The sequence below is a fragment of the Antechinus flavipes genome, chromosome 1, assembly GCF_016432865.1.
Source record: "Antechinus flavipes isolate AdamAnt ecotype Samford, QLD, Australia chromosome 1, AdamAnt_v2, whole genome shotgun sequence".
Lineage (NCBI taxonomy): Eukaryota > Metazoa > Chordata > Mammalia > Dasyuromorphia > Dasyuridae > Antechinus > Antechinus flavipes.
In genome coordinates this window covers 563389629-563416761 of record NC_067398.1, presented here as the reverse complement: position 1 = coordinate 563416761, position 27133 = coordinate 563389629, and the positions used below count along the sequence as shown (strand labels likewise).

General features: G+C 35.0%; 1 protein-coding gene and 1 non-coding gene across 2 annotated transcripts in view; one reads left to right on the top strand and one right to left on the bottom strand.

Moving 5' to 3' along the window:
• Positions 1 to 12857: 12857 nt before the first annotated feature.
• The window catches only part of PXDC1 (PX domain containing 1), a 49780-nt gene continuing 35504 nt past the window's right edge, over positions 12858 to 27133 (bottom strand). Inside the window, exons 4-5 of the mRNA XM_051970756.1 lie at positions 19304 to 19415; positions 12858 to 14235 (exon numbers count right to left, since the gene is read on the bottom strand). Coding sequence (XP_051826716.1) covers positions 14118 to 14235; positions 19304 to 19415 — 230 coding nt within the window. The 3' untranslated portion in view covers positions 12858 to 14117. The remainder of the gene's footprint in view (positions 14236 to 19303; positions 19416 to 27133) is intronic.
• LOC127546055 (U6 spliceosomal RNA) lies at positions 18068 to 18172 on the top strand. The gene has a single exon (XR_007949920.1). It is a non-coding gene; the product is annotated as a U6 spliceosomal RNA (small nuclear RNA).

Sequence of the window (27133 nt, the reverse complement as noted above, 5' to 3'; positions counted from 1 at the left end):
CTATTGTTTTATAGGAAATGATAAAGAGAATGGTTTCAGAGAAACCTAAGAAGACTTTCAAAAACTGATGCAAAGTATAGTGAGCAGAGCTAAAAGGACAATATATCACAACAACATTGTTAAAGATAATTCTGAAAGACTTAGGAACTTTGATGAACAAAAGAACTCATAATGAAATATCTTACCCGCTTCCTGATGGGGAGATGACTTAGAGTTCAGACTGAGACATTTTGAGGAGATATTTAAACTATTTTAACATTTGTTTTGTTTAATTATTTATGTTTATTTAAAAAAAGTTTTATTTCTTTTGTTTTCTCTATAAAGAGGAAAATGGGAAGGAGAGTGGAATCTTTTTTTTAATATAATCTTTTCTTTTTTCTTTTGTTCTTTTAAATTTAAATACCAAATAACAAAAGAAATAAAAAAAAATTGTCATGTGCAGAGCAGAACATAAGAGAAGATACAAAACATAAAAGTACTAAATTTCCATTTCAAAAAAAGCTATATAATAAATACTACACATTGTTTTCAGAGATGTCCATCTTTTCTTTGCTGCTTTATGGATTTCTTTTGGTTCTCTGCCATGTACTTTTTACTTTTTTTCCCCCTTTCTTCTCTACCTCCCCCTGAATGCTATAATTAAGAATGGATGGACACACACACACATACACATGTACATATTGCAATACATATAAACACTTATACAAATATGTATATATACATTCATGCATATACATAGATATCTATGATCATACACATGTACACATATATACATTCATCCACATATATATATATAAGATCATACTATGCTTGTTTCTACTTGTCATGTTTCTCTGCAGTAGATGGCATCTTCCTTCATTTATCTAAATCTTTCCCTACTTTTATAAATCCACCAACTTATCATTTCCTACACCCCAGCATCATACTATCTAGTTATTTTAAATAGTTGGAAACACTATTAATATAGCTGATATATAGTTTAGTTATCCTTTTTTAATATTTTGATTAAATCTATTTTAACTTTAAGTTTGTCTAAGATCATGATTACTATTCTTGCTTTTTTATATAATGATTTTTCTTTTCCTGATCTTTATTTTATTTTTATGTTTGTTTATGTATTTCTCATTTTAATAACATTTTCTGAAAGCAACATATTATTGAGTTCAAATTTTTAATCTACTATCTGTTTCCATTTTATGGTTGAATTCATCCAATTCATATTCTAAGCTATAATTAATTACTTCTTTATTTTCCTCTTTTCTTTTTTCCTCACATCCTTCTCACTCTCCTACTTTACTTCAACCTGTTCCCCAACCGTCCTATTACTTAACTTACCCCCCTCCACAAATCCTTTTCTTATCTTCTACTGCCATACTGTCCCCTTGCCCTCTTGTTTCTATTTGAATTTAGAAGACATATACTCTTCAAAACATATATGTTAAGAGGTAGCTAAGTGGTGCAGTAGATAGTACATCAGCCCTGAAGGCAGAAGGTCCTAAATTCAAATCCAGCCTCAGATATTTATCACTTACTAGCTCTATGACCCTGGGCAAGTCACAACTCCAATTGGTTACTAAGAAAAGAAATATATATATATATATATATGTGTGTGTGTGTGTGTGTATGTATATATATACATATATATATATTATTCCTTCTTTATCCCATTCCTGTTCATCTCCACACCCTTCTATAGTCTCTCCCTTATCCTATTCTCTTAATCTTTCATTTCTTTGAAAATTTAGAAGACTTTTATTCCCTTCATCCTACTCCCCCTGCAAGAATTTCTCCTTTATCCTCTCCCTGCACCCTATCCCCTTGCTTCTGAATTTAGAAGAATTTTGTACCCTTCCAGATATCTGTGTTGTTCCCTCTTTAATCCTTTCTTGATGAGAGTAAGGTTTCAGCACTATCTTCTCCCATTAACTTCTCTTCTATCTTTTTTCTTTCTTTTTTTTTTTTTGCCTCATTTGCATGAGATAATTGCTTCTTTTTTATCTCTCCCTAAACAGTGTGTGTGTATGTGTGTGTGTGTGTGTGGGGGGGGGGGGGGGGATATATACATATATAAATATATATATATACATATACAAATACATATATGGAATCATCTCATTATACTCAACTCAGTCCAAATCTTTCTCTCAAACTGCTCAAATAAAAATGATAGTCATTAAAAAACTGATGCTTTTATATATACAAAATAAATGTTTGACCTTATTAGTCCCTTATAATTGGTCATTGATATTTTCTTTGTGTTTCTCCTGGATGTTATAGGTCAAATTCTCTCTTAAGTTCTGCTATTTTGTCACAAATATCTGAAAGTCTTTCAGTTTGTTAAATGTCTATGTTTTTCATTTAGGATTATATTTTATTGGGTAAATTGCCCTTAGTTGTAAGCCCAGTTCTTTTGTTCTATGACTATCTATGGTCTTTCTTAATATATATATATATATATATATATATATATATATATATATATAGTAGACAAAACAGTATAATATCTGATTTTATATATATATATATGTGTATATATAGCTGATAGATTTTGAGTTATCCTTATTGTAGTTCCATGATATTTAAATTGCTATTTTCTTGTTACTTCTAATATTTTTTCTTTAATCTAGGAGCTTTGAAAATTGATTATGATATTTCTGTATGTTTTCTTCCTAGCAGTTCTCTTCAAGTGGTGATTGGAGGATTTTTTTTCTTATTTCTGTCTTGCTTTCTTGTTCTATTTCAGGGCAATTTTTCTTCATAATTTCTTGTAATATTGTATGAAGAATCCTTTTTTAATCATAATTTTCAGGTAGTCTGAATATTCTTATGTTATTTCTCCTCAATCTGTTCTCCAGATCAGTTGTTTTTCTGATGATATGTTTCCTATTCTCTTCTATTTTTTCATTCTTTTGATTTTGTTTTATTATTTCTTTGTGTCTTAGAAAGTCCATAGCTTCCCCAATTATAGTTTTCAAGGAATTATTTTTTTCCTTAAATTTTCTCTATTTCAAGTTGGTTGATTTTCTTTTCATAATTTTCTTCATTTTTTTCTTGGATTGCTTTTAATTTTTCCCTAATTTCCTGATAATCTCTCTCTCTTTTTTTACTTTTTAAGTCTTTTTTAATTTCTTCTAAGAAATCTTTCTGTGCTTGCTATCATTTCACATTTTTCACTGAAAAAGGTGGTGCAGTAGATAATAATGGAGCTCCTCCTCTGAATATGAACTCTTATCTTCTCTATCTCCATAGTAGCTATCTATGGTTCAGTTCTTTTTCCTTTAGTTGCTCATTTTTATTTACTTATTTATTTTGTTTTATTTTTAAGCAGCTATTTGGCACAATTAAATTGAAGTCCAAAGGTTTGAGGAATTATGCCCCAAGCCTCAGGACCTTCTTAGTGTTATTTTCTGTGGTGTGCCTTGGATCTCAACTTAGGGTTCTCCTCAGAGCTTCCAGACACATTGTCCTGCAAATGATCTTATTTCTATGGTGGCTGCAAACTGCTGCTGTTGCCTCTTGTCTGGACCTGGATTCTGCTCTTCTGCAAGTACTTATAGCCAATATAGTCCTTGCCCCTCTGTTCTGCACTCACCAGGTGTGTAAGTAGCTCCTTCTTCCCTGCAAAGGCAGGTCAGCCAGGGATGAGTGTGATCAACACATCTGTGCTTGATGTTCCTCCACAGTGGAAAGTGCTTCAGTCTTCTACTCAGATGCCAGACCCCACACAATCCTGAAAATGAAAGTTTTTAAGGCTGACTCCCAACTCCCTCTATCTCCAGGGCTGCTTGTTTGTTGATTCACTTCACCCAGATTGAGCCTCTGTCCCAGGAGCTCTCATCTTTTGGGGTCTTCTTAGGTTGTCTTAGGAGAACAACTATTTTACCTTGATTTTTGTTTATTTCGGCTGCTCTACATTACATCTGCGGAGAAAATTTGGAGAGCTTGATCTATTTTTCCCAGAATCTTCTCTGTGAGTGGACTCTTCATGGAAAAAAAAAAAAAAAAAAAAATATATATATATATATATAAAAATTTAAAGTGTTAAATTCAATTTGAATTTAATTCAATTGAATCTTTAAATTAAATGATACTGACAAAAGCAATGCCTTAGGGTATGCTTGTAGGGAAATAAAATCCTATTTTGCCCTTCAAGTTTTCCTCTCTATTAAATTCAAAGCTTAATGCTGCTGACAAATTTAATATTTACCTTGCTGCCTTGTCTTTCTCCAGAAACATTCAAACAAGTGCCAACATTCAAACAAGGTCTTTGTTTTATTAATTGGAAAAACTACCTCAGGGTTTTAGGTATGGCAAAAAAAAAAAAAAAAAAAAAAAAAGGCAAAATTAGCCTAAGTAAAAATTGTGAAAAATAGTCAAGGCTTATCTTTGTAGTCTTCTACCTTCCCCTTTCTTTTCCTACTCATTTTCCCTAGATGCAGTTACAGTTCCCTAACTTCAGTCAATTTATGCTTTACCAAAGGGGACCTGGAAAAATCCATTCAGGAGGAAAATGTTTGCGCCTTCACGTGTCATTTGCATTTTGAAATTAATCTCTAAAGATAGAATTTCAGGCATAAGACACCTGGATGAAGAAGATATTTTCAGACTAGCAACCTCTCTAAATCAGCTTCAGGTCATAGAAATGGACAGCAGAGATACTTTATTATATGTAAAATTGGCACTGATGGGGAGGTACAAGGAAAATAACAAGATTTGAAGTTAGGGGCTTTCAAATTCTAAGCTCTGCTATAATAGAATCTTTATGACCATGAGCTAATCATGGGGCCTCAGTTTCCTCATCTATAAAATGGGAAAGGGGAGTGAACTACATAATTTCTAATTCTGGCTCTAAATCTATGACCAATTCTGAGATTGTTTCTCTGGTGTATATTCTCGAAATAATTATGTTATTTAATTCATACAAGTCCTTATCCCACTTTAAATTTTGTATTACAGAATTGCTAGAGTTGGAAGGGATTCAGGAACTTATTCAACTGAACCTTCACTTTAAGGATGAGGAAGCTGCAGCTCAGATATATAATACCTATTATTATTATTATTATTATATCCTCAACATTTAGTGGCAGACCTGGGACTTATTCCAGGAGTCCATTTCTTGCCATTGGTCTGAGGAAGATAATAATAATAATAACAATAATAACTAGCATTTATATAGCATTTAAGATTTACCAAAAAACAACCAAAGAACACCTTTATGTTATTTCATTTAGTCCTTACACAATCCTGTGAGATAAGGTATCATTAATTTCCTCACTTTATAGCTGGAAAAACTGAGATAAAGAGAGATTAAGTGATTTTCCTAGACACACATAACTAGTAAGTGTCTGGATTAGGATTTTAATTTGATTTTTCTTGACTAACTCCACCATCTTATTCACTGCACTCCTTTGCTGTATCTCTGTTATATAGATCAATTGTTATTGTTTGTCCTTCCTTCTCCAAGAGGACTGTGACATAAGGGGAATAATATTGTGACATGCAAGTGAATTGGATTTAATCGAGGGAGGATTGTGCAAAGTCACCTGCCTCACTTTCCCCTCCAGAGCCACTTGGGTCCGATGACCAAACTCAGATCAAGATGACTGGAGATGGACCTGATTTAGTGGTAGACCTTGGCCTTTTTAAGCTAAAGTCTTCAACAGCTCTGTTTGATTGACACTGCACCCATTTAATGATTAATGCTAGTTAGCAATTGAGACAAAGAATCTCCTCCAAAAAAAATCTAAATAAATAAATGAATCTGGAGGGGAAGACCCTCAGGTATATAGATGATAATATACAGGTGAAAGATCACTTCCCAGTGGAGCAAAGTAGAAACTCTACCCTCAAGTATCTTCTGGATGCTATACAACATCTAGAAAAGCAGTTTTGCTATCAAGAGGCTCCAAGCATGTCTATCAGGCAATGCTGTCCCGACATTGCCCCCTGCTGTTCTATTTTAGAGTGGGTGAGTCAGTTCCTGAGTGAGAGTAATAGTCAGAAAGTCACATAGCACTAAGTCAAAGGTCTGGTTAAAACGAGCTGTTCCTACGGCAGCCGAAAACAAATGTTGAAAATCTATCAATAGACTTAAGTGTTGGGAAGATTCTTAGAGATCTGTCCCATAGCTAAAGAAAGCGAGTCTCAGGTAATTTGCCTAAGATAAGTAGCAGAGACAGGACTTGATACTACTTTTAATAAATGTGCATATTTTTAATTCTAAAAAATTTGCCCCTCCAGTGTTTATAAATATTTCTTTTGTGACATCAAGGTATTTGAATGAAGATTCAAAATCTCTGATAAACAAATATACACAAGGGGAAATTGTATATATTTTTGTATATAAAAATTATATCTTTTAAATCTAGCCTAAGGTAAAAACAGTCACCACACCTTGTACCAGCTGTGGTTGTAATATAGGGTCAGTATATGTGAGATAAACACTCATCCCAACTGGATGAGGAAAAATGGGAAGGGCTGATTCTCAAGGTCTCATCTCTCCAAAGAGTTGAACCTTGGGAGTGAATGCCAAAGATAAAAGCACATTCATCATAGATGTTATTCAAGAAACCTAAACATAAAGGGAGAAGTGTATATAGACATGTGGTTTAAAATGAACCAGGATGACAATACCCTGGAGTATAGTCACTGATGTGGTTTTTGAAGACAATAAAATCATCCAATTTTTCATTTAAGCATGTTTCAGGGAGTCTTGATTTCAAGGACCATGATTTCCAAAATCATTTAAATTTAGCTGAATTAAAAAAAAAAATAACCAAACCTATTCTTCTAGGGGGAAAGTTATCTTATGCAGGCTATGGGGATGCCCAGTCAGGCAGTTCTTTTTCAACTAAAAGAAAACATTATAGTGCAAGGTGTTTGACAGCGAGAAACAAAAACAAAAAACTAAGAAACTCTCCAAAAAATAACAAATAAATCAAATCTTCTTTGAGAGCCAAAAAGATCAGGAATCTTGCTTCATAAAGAACAAGTCTGTCTTGTACATATACAGTCCTCCTATCACCAATTCTGCATCTTAGCAAAAAACAAACAAAAAAACCTTCCTAGGAAAGAGATAAATCACTTAACACCACCAAGTCAAGGGTCTGGTTAAAATCAGATCTTAGAGATCTATTCCATAGATAGGGAAAGTGAGTCTAAGAGAATTTGCTGAAGATGAGTAGCAGATATGAATCCAGTGCTCTTCCCACTGCACTTCACTATTTTTCTTAGGATCTTCTGTCCCCCTTCCAAGACTATTCTTTCACTTGAAGAGTCAAACAATAATATGTAAAATAAAAGTCTAATTTGAAGCATCATACCTATGATCGAGTTGCAGGAATAGATTAACTTTTCTTATTGACTTTCTGAGTTGGAAATGAGTCTGGGGTGAGGTTGACCTTGTAGAAAAATCAGATAGATACAATAGTTTGGCTTAATTTCATTCAGTTCTACATATAATGAAATGTTCCTGATGTTGTAGACAGCAGTATCCTGGTACAACTTTGGAGCGCAAGAGATACAGTGATCCCTTCTGACTTTCTCCATTACAGTTTCAATATATTGTGGGCTGGCATAAGAAATCATGTGGGAATAGGGGGAGTTTACAGAAGCTGCATTCAACATGCAAAAGCCAGCAGATGACACAGGAAAATTTTAGAAACTCAAAAATGCATAAAAAATATGTAGTGTATTATAGATCAACCTATATTAATACCACAAATATACCCAAATTTTACAATAAGGTGCTATAAATACCCCATTAAAAAAAAAAGTCGGACTTCTCTCATACAAAGGAAGAGTCAAAATTTTTTATGCAGATCTTCCAGATTGCAGCAGCACTCCTAATTCCCTATGTGGAAGGGATAACGATTTAATCCAGGCAACCCCAGAGCATAGCAAGGAGGGATCAAGACTAAGGCTCAACAAAGAAGAAAGATAAAAAACTACTAGGTATGAGGATATCCAGAAGAGTATGATGTTTCCAAAAGCTATAAGAAGTATGAATATCCAAAGGGAGGAATTGGTCAGTTGGATCAAATGCTTAAGAAAATCAAAGAGGATGTGCAATGGGAAAAAAATAAAAATAAAAAAGTCGTATTCAGTGATTAGGAAGCCATTACTGACTTTTGAAAGAGTCTGAATGATCAAAACCAGATTATAAGAGGCTGAGAGAGTGTATGATGAAGTATTGCATTTAAATAGCTATCCTTTCAGTGTTGATTATTTTTCAGTGAAATACATTTTCTTTTCCACCTTAGCTCCCAAAGTTCTCATTCATTTACTATTTCACTTTTCCAAACTATCTTTCACCACTCCTCCATAAAGATTCTAGAACTGTCTTCTTCGTTGTTTAGTCATTTCAATCATATCCAATTCTTCATGACCCTATTTGAGGTTTTCTTGGCAGAGATACTGGAGTGGTTTGCCATTTCCTTCTCCAGATCATTTTTCAGATGAGGAAGCTGAGGCAAATAAGGTTAAGTGCCTTGCCTAGGGTCACACAGCCAGTAAGAGCCTGAGACCAGATTTGAACTCCGAAAGATGAGACTTCCTGACTCTAGGCCTGCTGCTCTATTTATTGAGCCATCTAAGTCCCTTATTGTCATGATGGAAGAGATAAAGAGTTAGGAAATAGTCTTGTCCTTGAAACTATAATTTGGTAGGCAAGTAGCTTTATTATTACATTTATTATTTTTTATTTATTATTCTCATATATAACATGTATAATAAATTATATTATTATTTATTATTAAATGGCAATATGAATTAAAGAATTTAATGGGGGAGAAGAGATAAAGCATTCCAAACATGGAGAAAAGCATGGTCAAAAGGCATGGTGGAAGTAGGGTTCAAATTAAATTCTTCCTGATACCAAGTCAAAATGTAGCTTTATTCAAGGTACTATTGCATCTTGGTACCACAATAAGCAATGAGGTGGTACAGCGGATGGAGCACCAGGCCTGGAGTCAAGGAGACCCAAGTTCAAATCTAGCCTAAGAAACTTCCTAGTTGTGTGACTCTGGACTTGTAAATTAATGTCTCTCTCAGTTTCCTCAACTACAAAAAGACAATAATAATAATATCTATGTCCCAGTGTTGCTGTGAAGATCAAACAAAATAATCTTTGTAAAGTGTGCAATACAGTCCCTGGCAGATAGCTTTAATAAATGCTTGTTTCCTATCCCAATTACAATTTATAAAATCCTGGATTACAGTTACACATAGTAAAAAGCGCAGGAGAAATCTTCTGGCTTTCATATTTATAGAGTAATCAATAAACGGCAGCAAAGGATCTATATAGAGTGTACTGCACCAGACACCATTGACATTTTGGGGTAACCCCAAACCTAGATACCTATGCACCTTTTGCTCAGCCCCTTCCTATGAGAGGAGAGCATTAGATCATCATTTTATATATATATTTTTTTATTTTATTTTATAATAACTTTATATTGACAGAATCCATGCCAGGGTAATTTTTTTTTACAACATTATCTCTTGCACTTGCTTCTGTTCCGATTTTTCCCCTCCCTCCCTCCACCCCCTCCCCTAGATAGCAAGCAGTCCTATATATGTTAGATATGTTGCAGTAGCATTAGATCATCATTAATTCATCTGATAATTTCACTCATAACCTTCTATTAGTTAAAAAAAAAAAAAACTCCACGCATCCAAGGAAGAGAACTTCTAAGCAAGATGAACATGCTGACCTTATTAAACAAGTCATCTATCCATACTTGATGTTCAAGCAATACAAACCAGGTGGAGTCTGGTGGCCTTATTCTAAAGAATTATAAAGAATAAAGAATAAAAAAAGAACCACACTGTTTATTGGACAATACAAGATGCTGAGATAATATCCTTTTTGAAAATCCTTATCCGAGTGCAAGTTTTAGTCATTGAGAGAACTAGGGACTAGAGAAATGGTTTACTTGGTTTTCTTTTAAATACCCATAGGAGATAGAAGTCATACATATTAGATGATCTACTAAATCAGCCACAATAGATTAAAGGACCCAATCAATATAGATGGAATGGAATTCTGAGGAACAGGTGGCATAGCAAAATAACCCGAGCTAGAACAGAAAATTCAGTCAAGATTTAGTCGTTGGCAGACGTATCAGTTTGTTTATGTTGTATGCTTAAAAAGTAACAATCACTCCCAATAAAAGGGCCAATATTAACTTTCAGCTCAATGATTACCTCAAAAAGAATAGTGGGAACAGAAGAGGAACACTCAGCTAAGGGACTGGTGGTTATCGCTATGATAAATAGTTAACAAAGAATTTGCTCCAGTTTATAACTCAAAATGTAACCCAATATAAGAAATTGAAAAAAAAAAAGATATATAAGCAAATTATTTAATTCACAAAAGGATTGTCAAATACTGTCCCAACCAGAAATATAATTGAGAAGTATTTAACAAAATAAATAATAATATGCGACAGAGAATGTTTAATGTTAATATGTGGTTTTTCAGGTCAATATGTGGCCTGCAGGAAACCTTGTGTGCAATTTAATGGTCTTATTTCTATTAGAGTTTGACACTACTGTTTTAAATAGTGAGTGCTCCTTAGTGTATTTCAAGTCACGTAGCTTGCCAAAGTCCCATTTATAAATCACTTTTCAAAATACATGTACTGCGTAAAGTGGATCTATTGAGGTATACCTGTCTATTCATCATCCAGTTATTAAGATCTGGCAGTCTTCTTCTGGACTGCAAAATCATGTCAAACCTGGAACTCAAACCACTTAAATCCCCTCCGATTGGAAAGGATGGAGGGTGAAATCCCCCTGACTCTGTAGTCTCCGATACTCTCTCCAATATTCCTTTCTTTCCTCTTTCCCTTTATAGTTTCTTTTAATGTGAGCACCTAGAAGGCAAGACTGCCTTTTGCCTTTCTTTATATCCCAGGGGCTTAGCATGTATCTGGAACATAGAGGCACCTAATAAATATTTAGTGATTGATCACAATTCTGGTCAATCTAAGATCATCTTTGACCTCAGGATTGGCGGTAAAGCATTCCTCCCTCCTCTCAATACAGAGATGGTTGACTACAAGTAGGTAATGAAGCATTGTTGTCAAGCTTGACTAATCTGTTCATTTGTTTGGCTTAATTATAGTTCTTTTGGTACAAAAGAAGTTTCTAGAAAGAAGGGGGAAATTTTTCTTGAAAGAAAGTGAAATTTTTAAAAAGGGATTGAGAAAGTATTTGTCTAAAAGGAACAACTTCAGAGAAACTTAGAAAGACTTATAAGAACTGATGCAGAGTTAAGAGAATACAACTAGAGCAATTTATACAATAATGTAAAATCAAACAATTTAAAATACTTAAGAACTCTTATCAATTCCACAAGGTCCACAGAGGAACCTACCCTTTGACAGATAGGTTGGACTCAGGATGAAAAATGAAACATGTCTTATTTTTACTTTTTTCTGTTTTGCAAGGCAACCACAGTTTAAGTGACTTGTCTAGAGTCACACAGCTACTAAGTGTCAAGTTTCTGAAGCTGAATTTCTGACTCCAATGCCAGTGATTCCACTATGCTGCCTAGCTCTTAAGACATGTGTTTTAGACATGACCAATGCAAGAATGTTTTGCTTGGACGTACATATTTGTCCCTAATTCGGGGAGGTGGGATGGGGGAGGGAGGAGAGTTTGGAAAGTAGGAGCATAAAAAAGTTTCTATTTGAAAAGAAATTAAATTTTAAAATTTTCAAATATCTTAAAAAAAAATAGCACAGAAAACCTAATAAAGAAGAAAGTCCTAAAATTACCTAAGCATTTTCTTTTTGGAGAACTTAATGAGAATAGGAAATAAATGGATACCTAAAAGTTGATTGTGATATTTATCAACAACAACTGGTGTTTCTCTCAGGATAAGGGAGTGTGTTGTATATGTTGTAAGAAATAAAATGATGTAAAGTTACTAAGAAAAACTTGGGGATAAGAAATAAGGAAGGGGACGTAATTCTCTTCCTCCCTTGAGCTTTGGCTTTCCCTATCCAGGAAGGTTTCATCTAGGCTTGTACTTTTGATTCCTGGTATCTTTAAGAAGCTGGTGGGAATTTCTCAGCACAGAGTGGGTAGAGAGAATAGGTAATCACCAGAGGGTTGTTGAGGTGAATCAATGCTTGGTCAATGAGATGGACTTTCTTATCCTAGTCTTCAATGAGGAAGGACCTTGTTAAAATGGAAAGGACCCCAGTATGGAAGGGAAATCCAGGCAGAAGGCTATAGGGAGGTACCGTAAGAGACACTGGAGACCTGACAGTCATGGGATGACACAGGTGGGAAGACTACTGGCATTTTTTTCCAAGAGTTCTCCATTACTGGCTATTCAAATAGCCTCTTTTTCATAGGGAAATAAGGCCTCCTATCTCTGGTTTAGAAAAGATCAGCTTCCCATTGATCTTGATCCAGAAGCTTCCATATATACCCTGAGGTATATCTTAATCTTAATTTCTCTTTCAGAGTTCTGACTAACTCCAAGAGGTGGTCAATAGGTCGGTCTTCTCTAGACTGAAATAGTAAGCCAAAAATCTTTTTCTGAACATAGTTTGAATTTTCTTCTCTCAGAGAAGAACAGGGACCAATAAGCTCTCTAAACTGGGGAGAGGAGAGAAGAATCCAAACTCCAAAAATCCATTACAATTATTGGTTTTTTAAGGCCCACGGATTATACCTGAGGGGCATGAGCTTCTGAGAACATGTACATTTCCCACAGCACAGAGAGAGAGATGCACATCTGGGATAAGAAGATACATCTTCACTCTGGCCACTGATTCTCTCATAAATAAATACATAAAGTGGCGCAGGGGGTGGGGAAGAAGCATATTAAAACAGAGGCATTTTAAATAGATTTAAAGAGAGTAATATTTTTATTTCATTAAAATAGATTTTAAAACAGACTGTGTAAAAGAATTAGGATTCTCAATAATTTACTATTATTTACATTAGCAAATGTTTGTGGTTAGTAGACACTTAGCGATGGAAAGTTTATCAGGAGATTGTAAGGCAAAGTACCCAGAGGTACTCCCAGGCTAAGGAAACCACCACTGGAGAGGTAACCAACTCAGAAATAGCTTTCTTCCTGTTGCCCATCCTTTCAGATTAAGCATGGTAATTATTTCATTAAATACTTGACAAACAGCAAGTGAGGTCAAACCTCTGACTGCTGGGTGGTAATAAAGAGACTCATTACTCCTACATTGAAGAGCTGTTAGCCCAGAACAGAGTCTTTTCCTTTTGGCCTGATCTCCCAAAGCCTATCATTAAATCAGTCTGAGCTTATCCAGGGAGAAGCCTGATCCTCCATGGTCTCCCCTTGCACTGCAGACAGTATTGGTTATTAGCCTCCAGTAAAAACAATGAGAGCAAGCTTTAGCAGAGCCTGCTCGTCCAAATGTGAGCTGAAAACAACAAACACATATCCTGGTTCCCAGGGAAATCCTGTAGCTACTCATGACCTGGATGGTTGACTCAACTTTCCCTTCCTGTCCCCAGAACTTGGCAATGGTTCACAATCATTCCAAGTGTCTTCTCAACTTAACATGTGAATCACATCCATGTGTGAGAGTGGAAAAGAGCAGGATGGGAAAGGGGATGCTCAGGTCACTTTAAGGAGAAAGTGGGATACTCCTCTTCAGGAAATAATATAGATCTGTCAGAGCTAAATGGAGTTGCTGTCCTCACAGTATGTCTCCTCCGTAGGCACTAGGTGATTATCCATGCACCAGGTGTGATGTGTGGGCTTCTCAGGTAATGAGGAAACAGTCTGGTTTTACTGAAAAGAAAAGGAATGTCCATGGAGATGCTCTGTCATATAGGTGGTCCTGAGGCTTCGGCGGCTGCTGCAAACTTTGCTATAGACCTTTCCCTGATATCAGATTCCATCTGAATGTGAGTCCTCTTTCCCTGTTTCCACTGACTTCCAAAAACTTGTACCTTAGGAAGTGTGTAGAGATCCACTGATGATCTGAGCCATTGCAGGCCCCATCTCATATCTGGGGTTAGATGACCACCTTCAGGTCTAAGTGTTGAGGGCTATGGAACAGCAGCTTAAGTCAGTAATAAAAGGCCAGAGGGTTGGTGAATGGGCTACTGGAAGGTCAGTCCAAAATGTCCGTCTCAAAAGGGACCAGGTGATAGTAGGACAGGTTGGTAACATAAGCTGCTGGGTCTTCACTGTCCTCCAACTCTGAGGTAAACTCACTGCCATTCTCAAACCTGAAACCAAAAAATAAAACAAATAAACAACAAATAGAGATGAGAACCTATTCATAGGCACCCCTGTAGCAAGAAGGAAAGTAAGAAATTCAAGTTAAATGGACAAAATTCAAAGAACTTTATGGAAAGTCACTCATAAGTGACACTCATTCCCTCCACTGGGATCCTTGGATAATAGCCCTTTCAAGGAAATGTGTTCCAGGAAAATAGTTCTAATCAGTGTCCATGTTTATAAAAAGCAACAAGAGCTACTCAAAGGTACACCTTGGTGAAATGTATCCTTCTAGCTTTAGTAATAGCTCCCATGACACCAATTTCCAATCTAAAAATGGCCTTCTAAAGCCAGAAATAACTAGAAGTATAGTTTTAGAACTGGAAGAGACTTCAGAGGTCATCTAGTTTAACAGTCTTATTTTTTAATACTCATAAGTAAACTTTGTCCCAGATATGTATGACTAATATGTAACAGAGGTGATATGTGAGAATGGAATTTGAACTCAGATTTCACATTAAGTTCTGTTTTCACCATACTATACTGATCTACAACCAATTCAGATCTTTTAAAAACTATAATCAATTGTAAGGATTTTTTTTTTTAAAGCTGGCCTAGAAAGCAAGTAAAAGTATTAGGTATCAAATACAAGAAGTAGCCCCTGATTCAGACACACAAAGAGAGAATTTGGGCTTGAAGCTTTACTCCTCCACAATAATTACAGTTCAAATCTCTTCTTTGGAATAGTCCCTTGATCAAAATTCTAATAGGTGGGACAAAAGCTATTCATTAGAAGAAGAATATTGAATAATACAGCTTTAAAAATCTTTTTAAAGGAAAGAAGCAAGACTAAACAAAACACACCACAGAAGAGAGGAATAACTGGAAATGCCTGGTGAGCTTCCTTAGACTTTTGGCAGATGAGGTTTGAAAGCAGGGCTCACAGATCATGTTGCACAGCAATAAAAAAGACACAATTTCTAACTGACCTAACAGAGTGTCACCATAAATCTATAGAAAGAATTTCTGGAAAATCAGTCTCAGAGTAGTGGTTTCTGGTGATTTCCAACCTAGAAAGGTCGGTAAAAGGCCACGGGTAAAAGACCTTTAGAGGGGTTCTTTTGCTGCCCAAATGGTCATCCAACAAGCTATAACTCCAACAAAATAAGAGGCAATATTCAGCATATTAATAAGAAAGCATACCTTCTGTAGATTGAATAAACAATGCCTTAAACATATTTGTTACTATTTTGCATAAATGCATATTATGATTATTAAAATACAAAATCATTTAAAAGCATGATTTAGTAACTCTGTTAAGGAAGACTTTAATTCATAGTTCCCCTCTCAGACAATTACCTTAGGCAAATCACTTAATCTCTGTCTGCCTCAGTTTTCTTACTATAAAACAGAGATAATAAGAATAGTACTTATTTTGTAAAATTGTGGTCAGAATAAAATATGATAATATTTGTAAAGCACTTTCTAAACCTTAAAAGCACTTTATAGATACTAGATATTATTACTTGATGATGAAAAAAAAAAAAAAAGAACCCTTTTGCTTTTATGAAAACATGTTCACAGTGGCTTGGAACAAACCTATGAACTTGAAAATGACATGGATAAAACATCTGCCAAGGTGCAAAATTTCCTGCTGAATATTTTCCTATCCATGTGCTGCACCTCCCTCATTCCACAGGATTAATTAATCCTGTTCAGGAGTGATAGAGAAGGAAGGAAGGAAGGAAACCCTGGGAAAATGAGTCAGGATGCTGAGGTCATGGCTTTTACTACTGAATTCACACGGTCTCTGGCAGTCATGTCAAATACCTCGGTTCTTGAAACTGGTTTGAGGAGGCTAGAATGACTTGTTTAATTTTTGCTCTGAGGTTGGAAGTTTGGTATCTATTTCAGCCAAACAAGGCAAAAAGGGACAGCTGTTTCTCTTTTTCTGTTCTTTCATGGGCTCATATACAGACACAACAGATATAGTATATTTCAATCAAAACACAATCATTCCATGTTGAGTTATTGTTATTTAAAGTCTCAGGCATCCACTGTCTTTATGCTGTGACACCACAGAAACTACACTGTCAGAAATAAACTCGATCTCATGTCCTAGCAATGTGCCTGCTATCATCTGATTCATGGGCACAAGTCCAAGTGGTTAAACCTTAGTGGAGTTGAGGACAAACTTTAATGTAGGGAGACAGCCTGAGGGTTAAAACCTCCAATAAATCAAAACATCATCTCTCACCAACCCCATCCTTTGCCCCCTGACTGGCAACTTGTCTGAAATTAATAAACAGACTGTTCCCCAAGGTCAGAACAGCAATTCTTTCCTGGATTCCATATATCAAAGAAATATTTCTGCTGAAAGGGCAGACAGAAGTTTATAGACAGTATTCCTTTTAAATGCTTACTTGAATTACCAGACTTTTGGGGGTGAGACTATTCAGATAAGAGTCATTTAAAGCCAGGCTTTCTATCTCCCACTGTCCAAGAGGTTTTCTATACTTTTTTAAATAATATTTTTATTGGTATCTTTTGTTTTTTTTACATAGCTTAAACATTTCTTTGAATATCCCATACTCTTCCTTCCCAGAGAACCATCCCACCTTTTTTAGTTAAAAAGAAAAATAGAAAAATCCTGATAATATATGCATTATTTGGCACCCATACCACTCTACTTCCAAACACACACAACAATAGGGTAAAGAGTGTCCTACTGTTTGGGGCTAATGATCTTGTAACATTCAGTTTCAATTGCTTTGTGATCAGTGTCTTTGAAATTTATCTTTGTCATCATCATCACTATGTATATTGTTTAATTGGCCCAATATACTTTCTTTATATCAGTTCGTAAGCCTTTTCATACCTTATCAAAATTGGTATTTCTTGTGGCACAGTCACAACCCATTATGTTCATGAATCACAATCAGGTTAACCATTCCCTCATGCATAGGCATCTACTTTTATCTAAATGATTCTTTGCCATGACAAGATATACTGGCTACAAATATTTAGCACATATGGGGCAGCTATATTTTTAATGTCCAGTATGCCTTCTCTTTCCACAGGATTTCTAAGTCCCTGAATTCACAATCTGTCAAATATCTCTGCTCAACTCATTGAGGAAGAAACCTTCTAATTTTAAAGTTTGGGTAGTGAGTGATTTTCATGCTCAAAACATTGATGGAAAGGACCTCTTTGATAATAGTAAAGATCTTCTAAGTGTATAGAGAACACTGCAAGGTCAACACTTAAATATAACTAGTTTAATAATTAATGATAGAAGCAGGCAACCAAGATGGTGAAAATACTCCAAAACATGTCACTGGATCAACCATAGGCTTCCTAGGGTGAAGAAGAGTTTGGAATTAGAGTTTGGGAGTGGGAGAAATCTGTCTTCACACACTTAAGGGCTGTTCTGTGGGAGAGAGATTTGACTTGTACTACTTGGGCCTAAAGGAAAAACCAGGACTAAAAAACAGGAGCTAAAGGAAGACAAAATTGTCTTTTTGGCTTCATAGAAGGAAAATTTTCCCAATGATAAGAATTCTTTGCAAAAATGAAATGAGTTGTCTCAAAGAATGATGAGTTCTCTGACCTGAAGGTTTATAGCAAAGACTAAATAACTACTTATTAAGGATGGTATCCAAATACTTTAGACAAGAATTGTACCACACAAGCTCTGAGATCCCTCCCAATGATAATACTTTATAGAATGTCTAAAGAGTTTTGGCTTTCCTCATCCTCATGAACTTAAATTTCCTTGTGAACAATAAAAAAATCCATCTTTAAATATTACTGTTCTCTAAGACACAATATGCACAATTAGTGCTTGCTTTGGCAGCACACATACTAAAACTGGAATAATACAGAGATTATCATGGTCTCTGCTCAAGGATGACATGCAAATATGCACAATAAACATAGAGAATTATGAAAAGACATGAAACTGAAGTAAAGTGAAGCAAGCAGAGCCAAAAAAAAAAGAAATGCATTGACCAAAAATAATATAAATGTAAGAAAATCACAATAAAAAAGAAAGTTGCAAAATTATAAAGAATAAGACTAGCCCCAAAGAAGAAACATGAGAAAATACCTCCCTCTGCTCCTATGCAGAGGTGGAATTCATGAATATGGAACACTGTTTATAATGCAGATTTTTTTTTTCCCAATATGTTGATTGGTTTTAGGTTTTTTCTTTTTCTCTTCTTTAAAACACTTTACAGTGAAAAATGTAGGTGATGTAAAAAACAAAAAAAGTTAATGAAAGTATATTCCCCCCAAAAGAGAAATCTATCCTTAGGAGCTTCTTTAGAGTGTGGACTATGTAATTTTTTATTCCTTATTAATTCAAGAAATAATATGAATATTAAATCTCTGATGTGATCAAACCTTTATTCTCAATGATGGAAGAGAGAAAGAGTTTAGTTAGAAAATAGTCTTACCCTTGAGATTATAATTGAGTAGGATAGGAAGTTATAAACATAGGTAACTTCATACATGGCAACATGAATTAAAGAAGTGTGTCACAAAAGAAATGTTGTTTGACAACAGGGAAACTGGGAGAAGGGGATGATAATAATGTGATGATAATAGTGATGAAAACTAGATTTTTATGCGCTTTAAGATCTGCAAAGTACTTTACAAATATTATAGCACTTCTTCCTCAAAACAACTCTTGAGAGAGAGATGTTACTATTCCACTTTTACAGATGAGGAATTGAAAGCAGGAAGAGATTATGTGACCTGCCCCAAGTCACATAGCTAATGAATTAAAGTCTAGATTTGAACTGAGGAGTTCCAAACTTCAGGCTCAGCATTCTAAACATTGCACCACCATGGGTAGGGTTTTAAATTATGGGTAGAGATTTAGCAAGAGAGCGAGCATTCCAGGCCTATGGAAAAGAACACATTGCTCTGTTACCACTTATGTTCCTGTCCCTAGCACTATGATGTCCATGTTGGAAGGCCTCATAAATGTTTACTGAACTGAAGCACTCTAAAATTCATCAAGAATTACATAGCTTTTTTCTACACAACCAAAATTCAAAACAAAATACTTACAAATGTTCTGTTGAATCCACATCCAAGTGATTGTCTTTTCCATTTGGTATACTGTGATCAATAACTATCGTCTCAGTATTTGCTAAACAAAATCCATTAGACCTCATGATTTCTGAAAAGAAAGATAACAGGGTTGATTAACCAGAATTCATTGCAGGATATATGCCTTTTGGATAAAATCAAAATAAAGGAGATGAATTTCATAAGTGTGGGGGATAGGTTAATTTTTTAACTATTTAACTCTTTTCTTCTTGAAGCTCAAGAAGGCATTGGTAAGATATAATCATCCATTAATCTGCCAACTTAATCCAAAATTTTTGGATTTTTTCTTTTTTTTACTTAATCCAAAGGTTTTTAACTTTTCTTACATCATACACCTTGCTTTTAAATCTGGTAAGACCTATGGAGCCCTTCTCAGATAAAATGCAAAAAATAAAAATCATAGCATCAAAAAGGAAATCAAGGATGCAGTATCAATGCCAGACCTGAAGTCAGAAGACTCATCTTTGTGAGTTCAAATTTAGCTTCAGACACTTACTGGCTGTGTGACTCTGGACAAGTCATTAACTGTTTGCTTCCTTTCTTCATTTGTAAAATAAAGTGGAAAAGGAAATGACAAATCACTTAATATCTCTGCCAAGAAAACCCCATATGGAAACAAAAAGGTCATACAAAACTGAATAGTTATCCAAAAAAAAAAAAAAAATTCACAGAGCCCAGCTTAAGAACCCTTCTCTGAAGAAACAAGAGAATATTGTACACAGTAACAACAAGATTGTGTGATGATTAACTGTGAACAACTTGACTGTTTTCAACAATGAGGTCATTCAGGTTAATTCCAAAAGACTTGTGATGGAGAGAGCCATTTGTATCCAGAGAGAGAACTGTGAGAACTGAATATGGATCACAACATAGTAATTTCACCTTTTGTTATTGTTTGCTTGCTTTTTTTCCCCCTTTGGTCTTTTCTTTCACAACATGACAAATATGAAAATATGTTTAGAAGAATTGCACATTTAACTTATATCAGATTGCCTGCTATCTTGGGGAGAGGGGAAGAAGAGAGAGAAGGGGAGAAAAATTTGGAATACAAGGTTTTGTAAAGATGAATATTGAAAACTACCTTTGCATGTATTGGGGGGGGGGGGGGAATTTAACATTTTAGCTTGCAAAAGCAATCCCCTAAAGCTTGGTGTTTCTAACAAAAGGCAACCAAGGTGGTACAACAGAAAACTCAATAGACCTGAATGTCAGAAGAGTTTCTAACTCTGGCTCTGCTTACAACTGGCTGTGTTGTTTGAGCTGTAGCTTCCTCATGTGCATAATGAGAGAACTGGGTGATTTCTAGATCTCTTTGAACTTGGATTTTTTTTTTTTAATTCTATGTCATCTATCCATCTAAGGGTCAAACATGGCAGTGCCAGAGTACACTTTCTCACATTTGGTTCAGCCAAATTTATCTTTTCCAAGTGAAGATGCTTTCACTTCCTCTGCAAGGTTACACCACAATCTAACAATAGATTGGATGGACATTAATAGCTCTCTCTCCTCCTTGGTGTTTATACACATGATTCAATTATCTGTAAACCTTGGCATATCCCCTAATCCCTAATTGCCCTCCAGCTAGGCCCCTGTTCACTCCTCAGTAATTTTTTTCTCTTACCAATCTTAAAAAGAACATTTATGCTATAAAATAACCTCCAAATTCCTGGCATATTCTCAACAACTCTAGAGAAGTCTCACTTCCTTGTTCAAGATCTAAAGCATGGAAGCATAAAGCTTAAAATAGCCTCTGATGGTGTTGTTGGCACCTCATGGGGCAAATGAGAACCTAGTTAGCTGTCCACAATCACACTGAGCCTTTAAAGGCTTGAGCATTTTAAAAGGTTTTCCCCCTTCTGCCTTTCCAAGATTTGTTTTATTTCCCTTTACCTCTCAGCTTGTGTTTTTTATCATCTAAATCAGATTATGATTTTTTTTTTTTGGTCAAGCAATAAGCTATTAGTTAAGCCTTTACTAGATACTTACTACAATGCTAAATTCTAAGGATACACAAAAAAAGGGAAAAATAATCCCTCCCCTCAAGGAGTTCACTATCTAAAGAAGGAACAATTGTGTACATACATACATACATATACATAAATGTATAATATAAATGGAAGCTCATCTCAGGAAGGCACTAAGGGGAAGGAGAGGTAAGGGATAGGGAACAGGAAAAGCCTCTTGTAGAAGGCAGAATTCTGAGGCAAGCCTTGAAGAAAGCTTGGGAAGGTGAGGAGAGGAGGCATTCTAGGCATAGAGGACTAGAACAAGTATTTGGATTTAGGAGATGGAGAGCTATGTTCAAGGAATCCCAAGGACAATGTCACTGGATCGCAGAGTACACAGAGAAGATGATGGAAGGTGATCATAGAGGTAAGAATGGATCAGCTTGCCTAAAGGTCTATAAAACTGCATACCTTTTGATCCAATAATCCACACTATTAGTGTGATTCCCAAAGAGATTTTTTAAAAGAGAAAAGAGTAAATTTGTACAAAAATATTTATAGCCAATCTGTTTTGTGGTGGAAATCAAGGGGATGCCTGTCAATTGGGGAATGGTTGAACAAGATATCGTATAGAAATATGATAAAATACTATTGTGCTATAAAAAATGATGAACAGATTTCAAAAAAATCTAGGAAGACTAACATGAATTAATGCAGGGTAAAGTGAACAGAACCAAGAAAACATTGTATACAGTAACCTCAATATGGACACAACAATAGTAACAATAACCACCTATGAAAGACAGCTCTTCTGAGCAATACAATACAAGGATTCTTGATGGAAAATGCTATCTACCTCCAGAGAAAGAACTGATGGTGAATGCAGATCAATTCTATTTTTCACTTAATTTTTTTTCATATTTTTGATGTTTTTTGGGAATAAGGGGATCCTATGTTTTCTTTTACAATGTGACTAATATGAAAATATGTTCTGCATGACTGCACATGTATAATATATATGAAATTGCTGGCTATTTTAGGCAAAAAAAAAAAAAAAGTAGGGAAGAGGGAGAAAATCTGAAACTCAAAAAAAAGTTTTTTAATGAATAATAAAAAATTTTACATGTAAATAGGAAAAATAAATTTTAAAAAGAATTAAAATGGATCAAGTTGTAAAGGGATCTAGCAATAAAATGAAGTTTCATATTTGATTTTTTTATTGAATATTTAATTATAATTTCTATTTGTTATAACTTATGTTTATGTAATATGACATAATTATAATTTATTAAGTGTTATTTTGTATGTTTATCATTTTATACTTACTAATTTTTTTTAAAAAGTTCCAGGTTATTTATGGCCATTCAGGAGAACAAATGAAGTACTGATACAGTTTCAATTCAACAAGCATTTCTTGAACACCTACTAAGTGCCAGGTGCTATATTATATGTAGGGTAGACAAGGACAAATGTGAAACAGTTAAATCATGAAGCTGCACTCGTCTGGATGACACAGGCAGGTCTCATGGCCCAGGCAATTGCTTAATTTTCTTGTATGACTATCTGGTGAAGCTACAGGTCTCGTTTCATAGGTCTCTGGCCAGCAAGCAGTACTGACATCCTATACTCCTACAAAGTTACCCTGGCCCCCTGCCTTCCCAATGCCAGAAACAACACATCCTGTATCTGGTGCTGGAGTTATTCATGTCATGTGAAAGGGCATAAGAGGTAAACTGAAACTTGAGGGTTTTTTAAAATCTCAGGGATCAACTCTACTTCTAGGTGTAAAAAAGAAACAAGTATGTGGTTCTCTAGGGCCAAATTCCAAAGTTTCAAGATTTCTTGCTTCCCTTCTTGAACCTGATTATATGAAAATTACTAAATTTTACCCTAATAGTAAAACAAACAAAAAAAAAAAAAGACCCCCAAAAAAGATATATAATGTTTAAAAATAACAAACTTCTTTTTCATTTTGATAAACTTATTCTCTTAACAACCATAATTCTGTAAATTAACAATTTCCCCTATATCAGAGGATTTTAAAAAAATTAACAAGTAACAAAAACCATCACTACACAATGCTCCTGAATAAACGTCTGAAAAGGTAGGTTTTTTATTTTTATTTTTTATTTTTTGCTGAGGCTATTGGGATTAAGTGACTTGCCCAGGGGTCACACAGCTAGGAAACCTTAAGTGTCTGAGGCCAGATTTAACTCAGGTCTTCCTAATAGAGCTGGTGCTCTATCCACTGTGCCACCTAGCTGCTCCTGAAAAAGGTTTTTCTTAACAGGACTCTAGAAAAATACAATCCTTCTCACAAATAAATTTAGATTGAGGCAAAGTTTCTAAATCTTCTAAAAATGAATTTAATGTATACACAAAAAGGAGATGTCAATACCTGGGCTGGAACCTCAGGTTAAAAAAATTATATATTATACTGTTTAGCTGTATAATCCTGAAAAAGAGAGCATGTCATTCAACCTCAGTTTCCTCACCTGTAAAATAAGGAAAATGATAACACTTCTCTCACAGGACTGTTGTGAGACTCAAATGAGATAATACATTAAGATTTTTGTAAACCTTAAAGTATTACATAAATCTCAGCTATTATTGTTATCACTACCAATAAAGACGTGGAAGACAGCATATCAACTATTTTAGTTTTTTCAGGATATTTACACTAACCTGACTGAAATGAAAGTAAGGCTAATTAAAGGATGTGGATGCTCATTAAAACTGGAGAAACTGGGCCAGGCTCTGGTTCATCTTTTCCTCTTATGGAAGGTGTCCCCCAAAGCTCTATCTTCAGCTTTCTTTTTTCTCCAAGGATCAATTTTATGTCAAATGAGTTTCAAATCTCTCACCCAAGTCCAAATCTCTGTCCCCAAGCTTCCCTTTCATTTCTCACCTCCTATTTGATCTCTCATCTTGATCATTCATTGTTACTGCCATTTCCAGCTCAACAGATCCAAAACTGAGCTCATCATTCTCTTTCCTAAACCCAAATCTCTCCCAAACTTCCCTATTTATGCTCAGCATACCACAAGCCTCTCAGCCATGGAGACATAAAACCTCAGTCATATTTGATCCTTCCTTTTCTCTGACAAATAACTCAAATTCTGTTGGTTTTGCCTCCACAGTATCTATTGAATCCATATTTCTATTCCAACTCAGCCTCTAATTCAAGCCCTAATACTTCTTAGGGGTACTATTTTAATGGACTTGTGATTGATCTTTCTGCCTTAAGCCTTTCCCTTCACCCATTTATCCTTCTCATTGTTGCCTAACTTTTCTTCTTAGTATATCTCTCAATAATACCATTCTAATGAACTTCTAATTGAGTCTTCCTTCCTGGAACTTCTCCCTTAACCAATTCATCCTTGCCAATGCTACCTAAATTATCTTTTCAGACCACCCCTTAAATCAAATCAGTCTCTTATTCTTAAGCCTCCAGGACCTTCCAGTGTATATACAGTAAAATCAAACTGGAAATCTAGAGTTCAGGTCTACAATCTGGCTGCAACTTACTTTTCCAAGCTGATTTCATACTCTTTCATCTAGTGTCTATCCCAGCCCTCTAACCCATGATCTCATCCTCTCCCATTCTGAACACCCACAGACTGGCCTGGAACATTCTCTCTTCACACCCCCACTTTTTGAAATTGTTCTCTCCTGATATCTCCAGGTGAAGCATTTTCTTCTCTCCTCAAATTTCTCACAGCACATCACTTAGGCCTCTCCTTGGCCCTTACTGCATTTTGTCCTGAGGCATTCGTGTCTCATGTGCATGTTGTAGCCCCACAATTATTTTATAAATGGAGACATTTTTCATCTTTGTATTCCCAGCATAGGGCCTTACATATACAGTCACTAAATAGATGTAATAAATGACCAGCCTTGGTTTTAGAATCAAAAGACCTGTGTTCATGTGCTGGCTATCTGAGGCATCTTCGAACCTCAGTTTCCTTATCTGTAAAATGGAAGTATTTGAACTCAGAGAATTGTGAAGAAAGTGACACAAATATGAATACTTGTAGCAAGTAAAATTTTAGATTCTATCTAGGTTCATAGGATCATAGAACAAGTGTATTCATATTCTTCTTGTAAAGACATGGGAAAATGGTCCCTCCAGTTCACCCAGGATTTGTCCCAATACTAGTATTTTTTTGAGTCAGCCTATATTTTAAAACCTTTTTTTTTTTTTAAAAATAGGTGACTGTCTTTAGAATCATTTCCTACCCCCTTCAAAGTGTAGCTTCCTTTGTGACAAAGACAAATAACAAAGCAAAAATACACAATATATTTAGTTAGGCAAACAATATTTTGTCACCTCTTTGTCATGAAGAAGAATCTTTATTGATTCATATTTCATTATCAGTTCTTCAAGACCTTCAGTGTTTTTTTTCAGCTATTCAGCTTTTAGTTGAAAACACGGTTGGTTTACTGGGGCTAAAATCAATCAAATCAAATTGGCTAACTTGGGCAGTCATCTCAATCTAAACATTTGCTCTCAAAAACACAACCTGAAGAAGAAAAGTAAAAACTTCCTTTTTTGAAATAGGTAGCTATGATTTTTCTTAGTGTAGAAAAAGGACTGATTTAAAATGCATTTGGATTTTCAAGCTATTGACATTTGTACATTTTTATATTCTCAACCAAAAAAGTCTTGCTTCATCTACCTTGTCAGACCTACCCACATTACTGCTTCCTAACATATTCCAGGCAAACTGAATTCTTTGCTAATTCTTGAATGTGAGACTCCATCTCTGTACCTTTTTGTAAATGCCAGTCACCTCCATCTTAATTCACTTGCGCCTTCCTACAGGCAGTCTTTCTGGAACTCTCCAGGTGTAAGCCCTCTTTCCTTTCTCAAATTATCTTCTAATTACTCGACTATGTTGCAACCCTTCTCTCTATTCCTATTTAAGGTTCTGAGAGTAAAGATTACTTTTCTGCTTTTGTCTTTGTATTTTCAGAAGTTTTTGCTTAAAATCGCCTTTTCCAGATTCTTATTTTACTATCCCCAGTTTCACATATGAACTTCAGTTTGGAATTACTCTATTAACCAAGAGAAGTACCTTTTTATTAAAGTTTAAAATATAGCATAAAATAAATGATAATTACCTACTTAATTTAACAGAAGTATATATGAACATTCAGGAGAGTCCTGAATGATCAGATTTTATAGTCTACACTCTACAATAATCAATCAGGTAAATGGTTATCTTCATTTCTCTCTGAGTTTTAGAAGGATAAGCACAATGCTAACAACTGGGCACTCTTCTATTTGTTATAGGATCATATATCCTATATATATATATATGTGTGTGTGTATATATATATATATATATATATATATATATATATATATATATATATATATATATATATATATACACACACATATATAGTCACATGGATTTTGTCAAAGGTGGGATTTGAACCCATGCCTTGAAATTCCAAGACCCTTTCCACTCTTAGATAATGGGTATTCTTCTCAGAATTTATTTTAGTAAGGAATCACTAAATACAAACATGGCAGACATCAACCTGGGATGCTACAGTATTTATTCCATTTGTCCTTGATAATGTTCTAAATTATTGTCCTAAAATTTTATAACAATTCTCCCAGTGTAAGCTATTTTTCCACAAATTAACAATTAGCACCACCTAGTGGACCTACTATTGTTCACTCTTAAAATTTTTTGTACAGAACCCAGCTATACTAATCATGGAAGGCCAGCAAATTAATGACAATTCTAGTCAAAATAAACCTGGCTGCTTAATGCATAAATGCCAAACAATGTGCCAACCTCCCAGTATGTTTATCTCAATTCAGTAA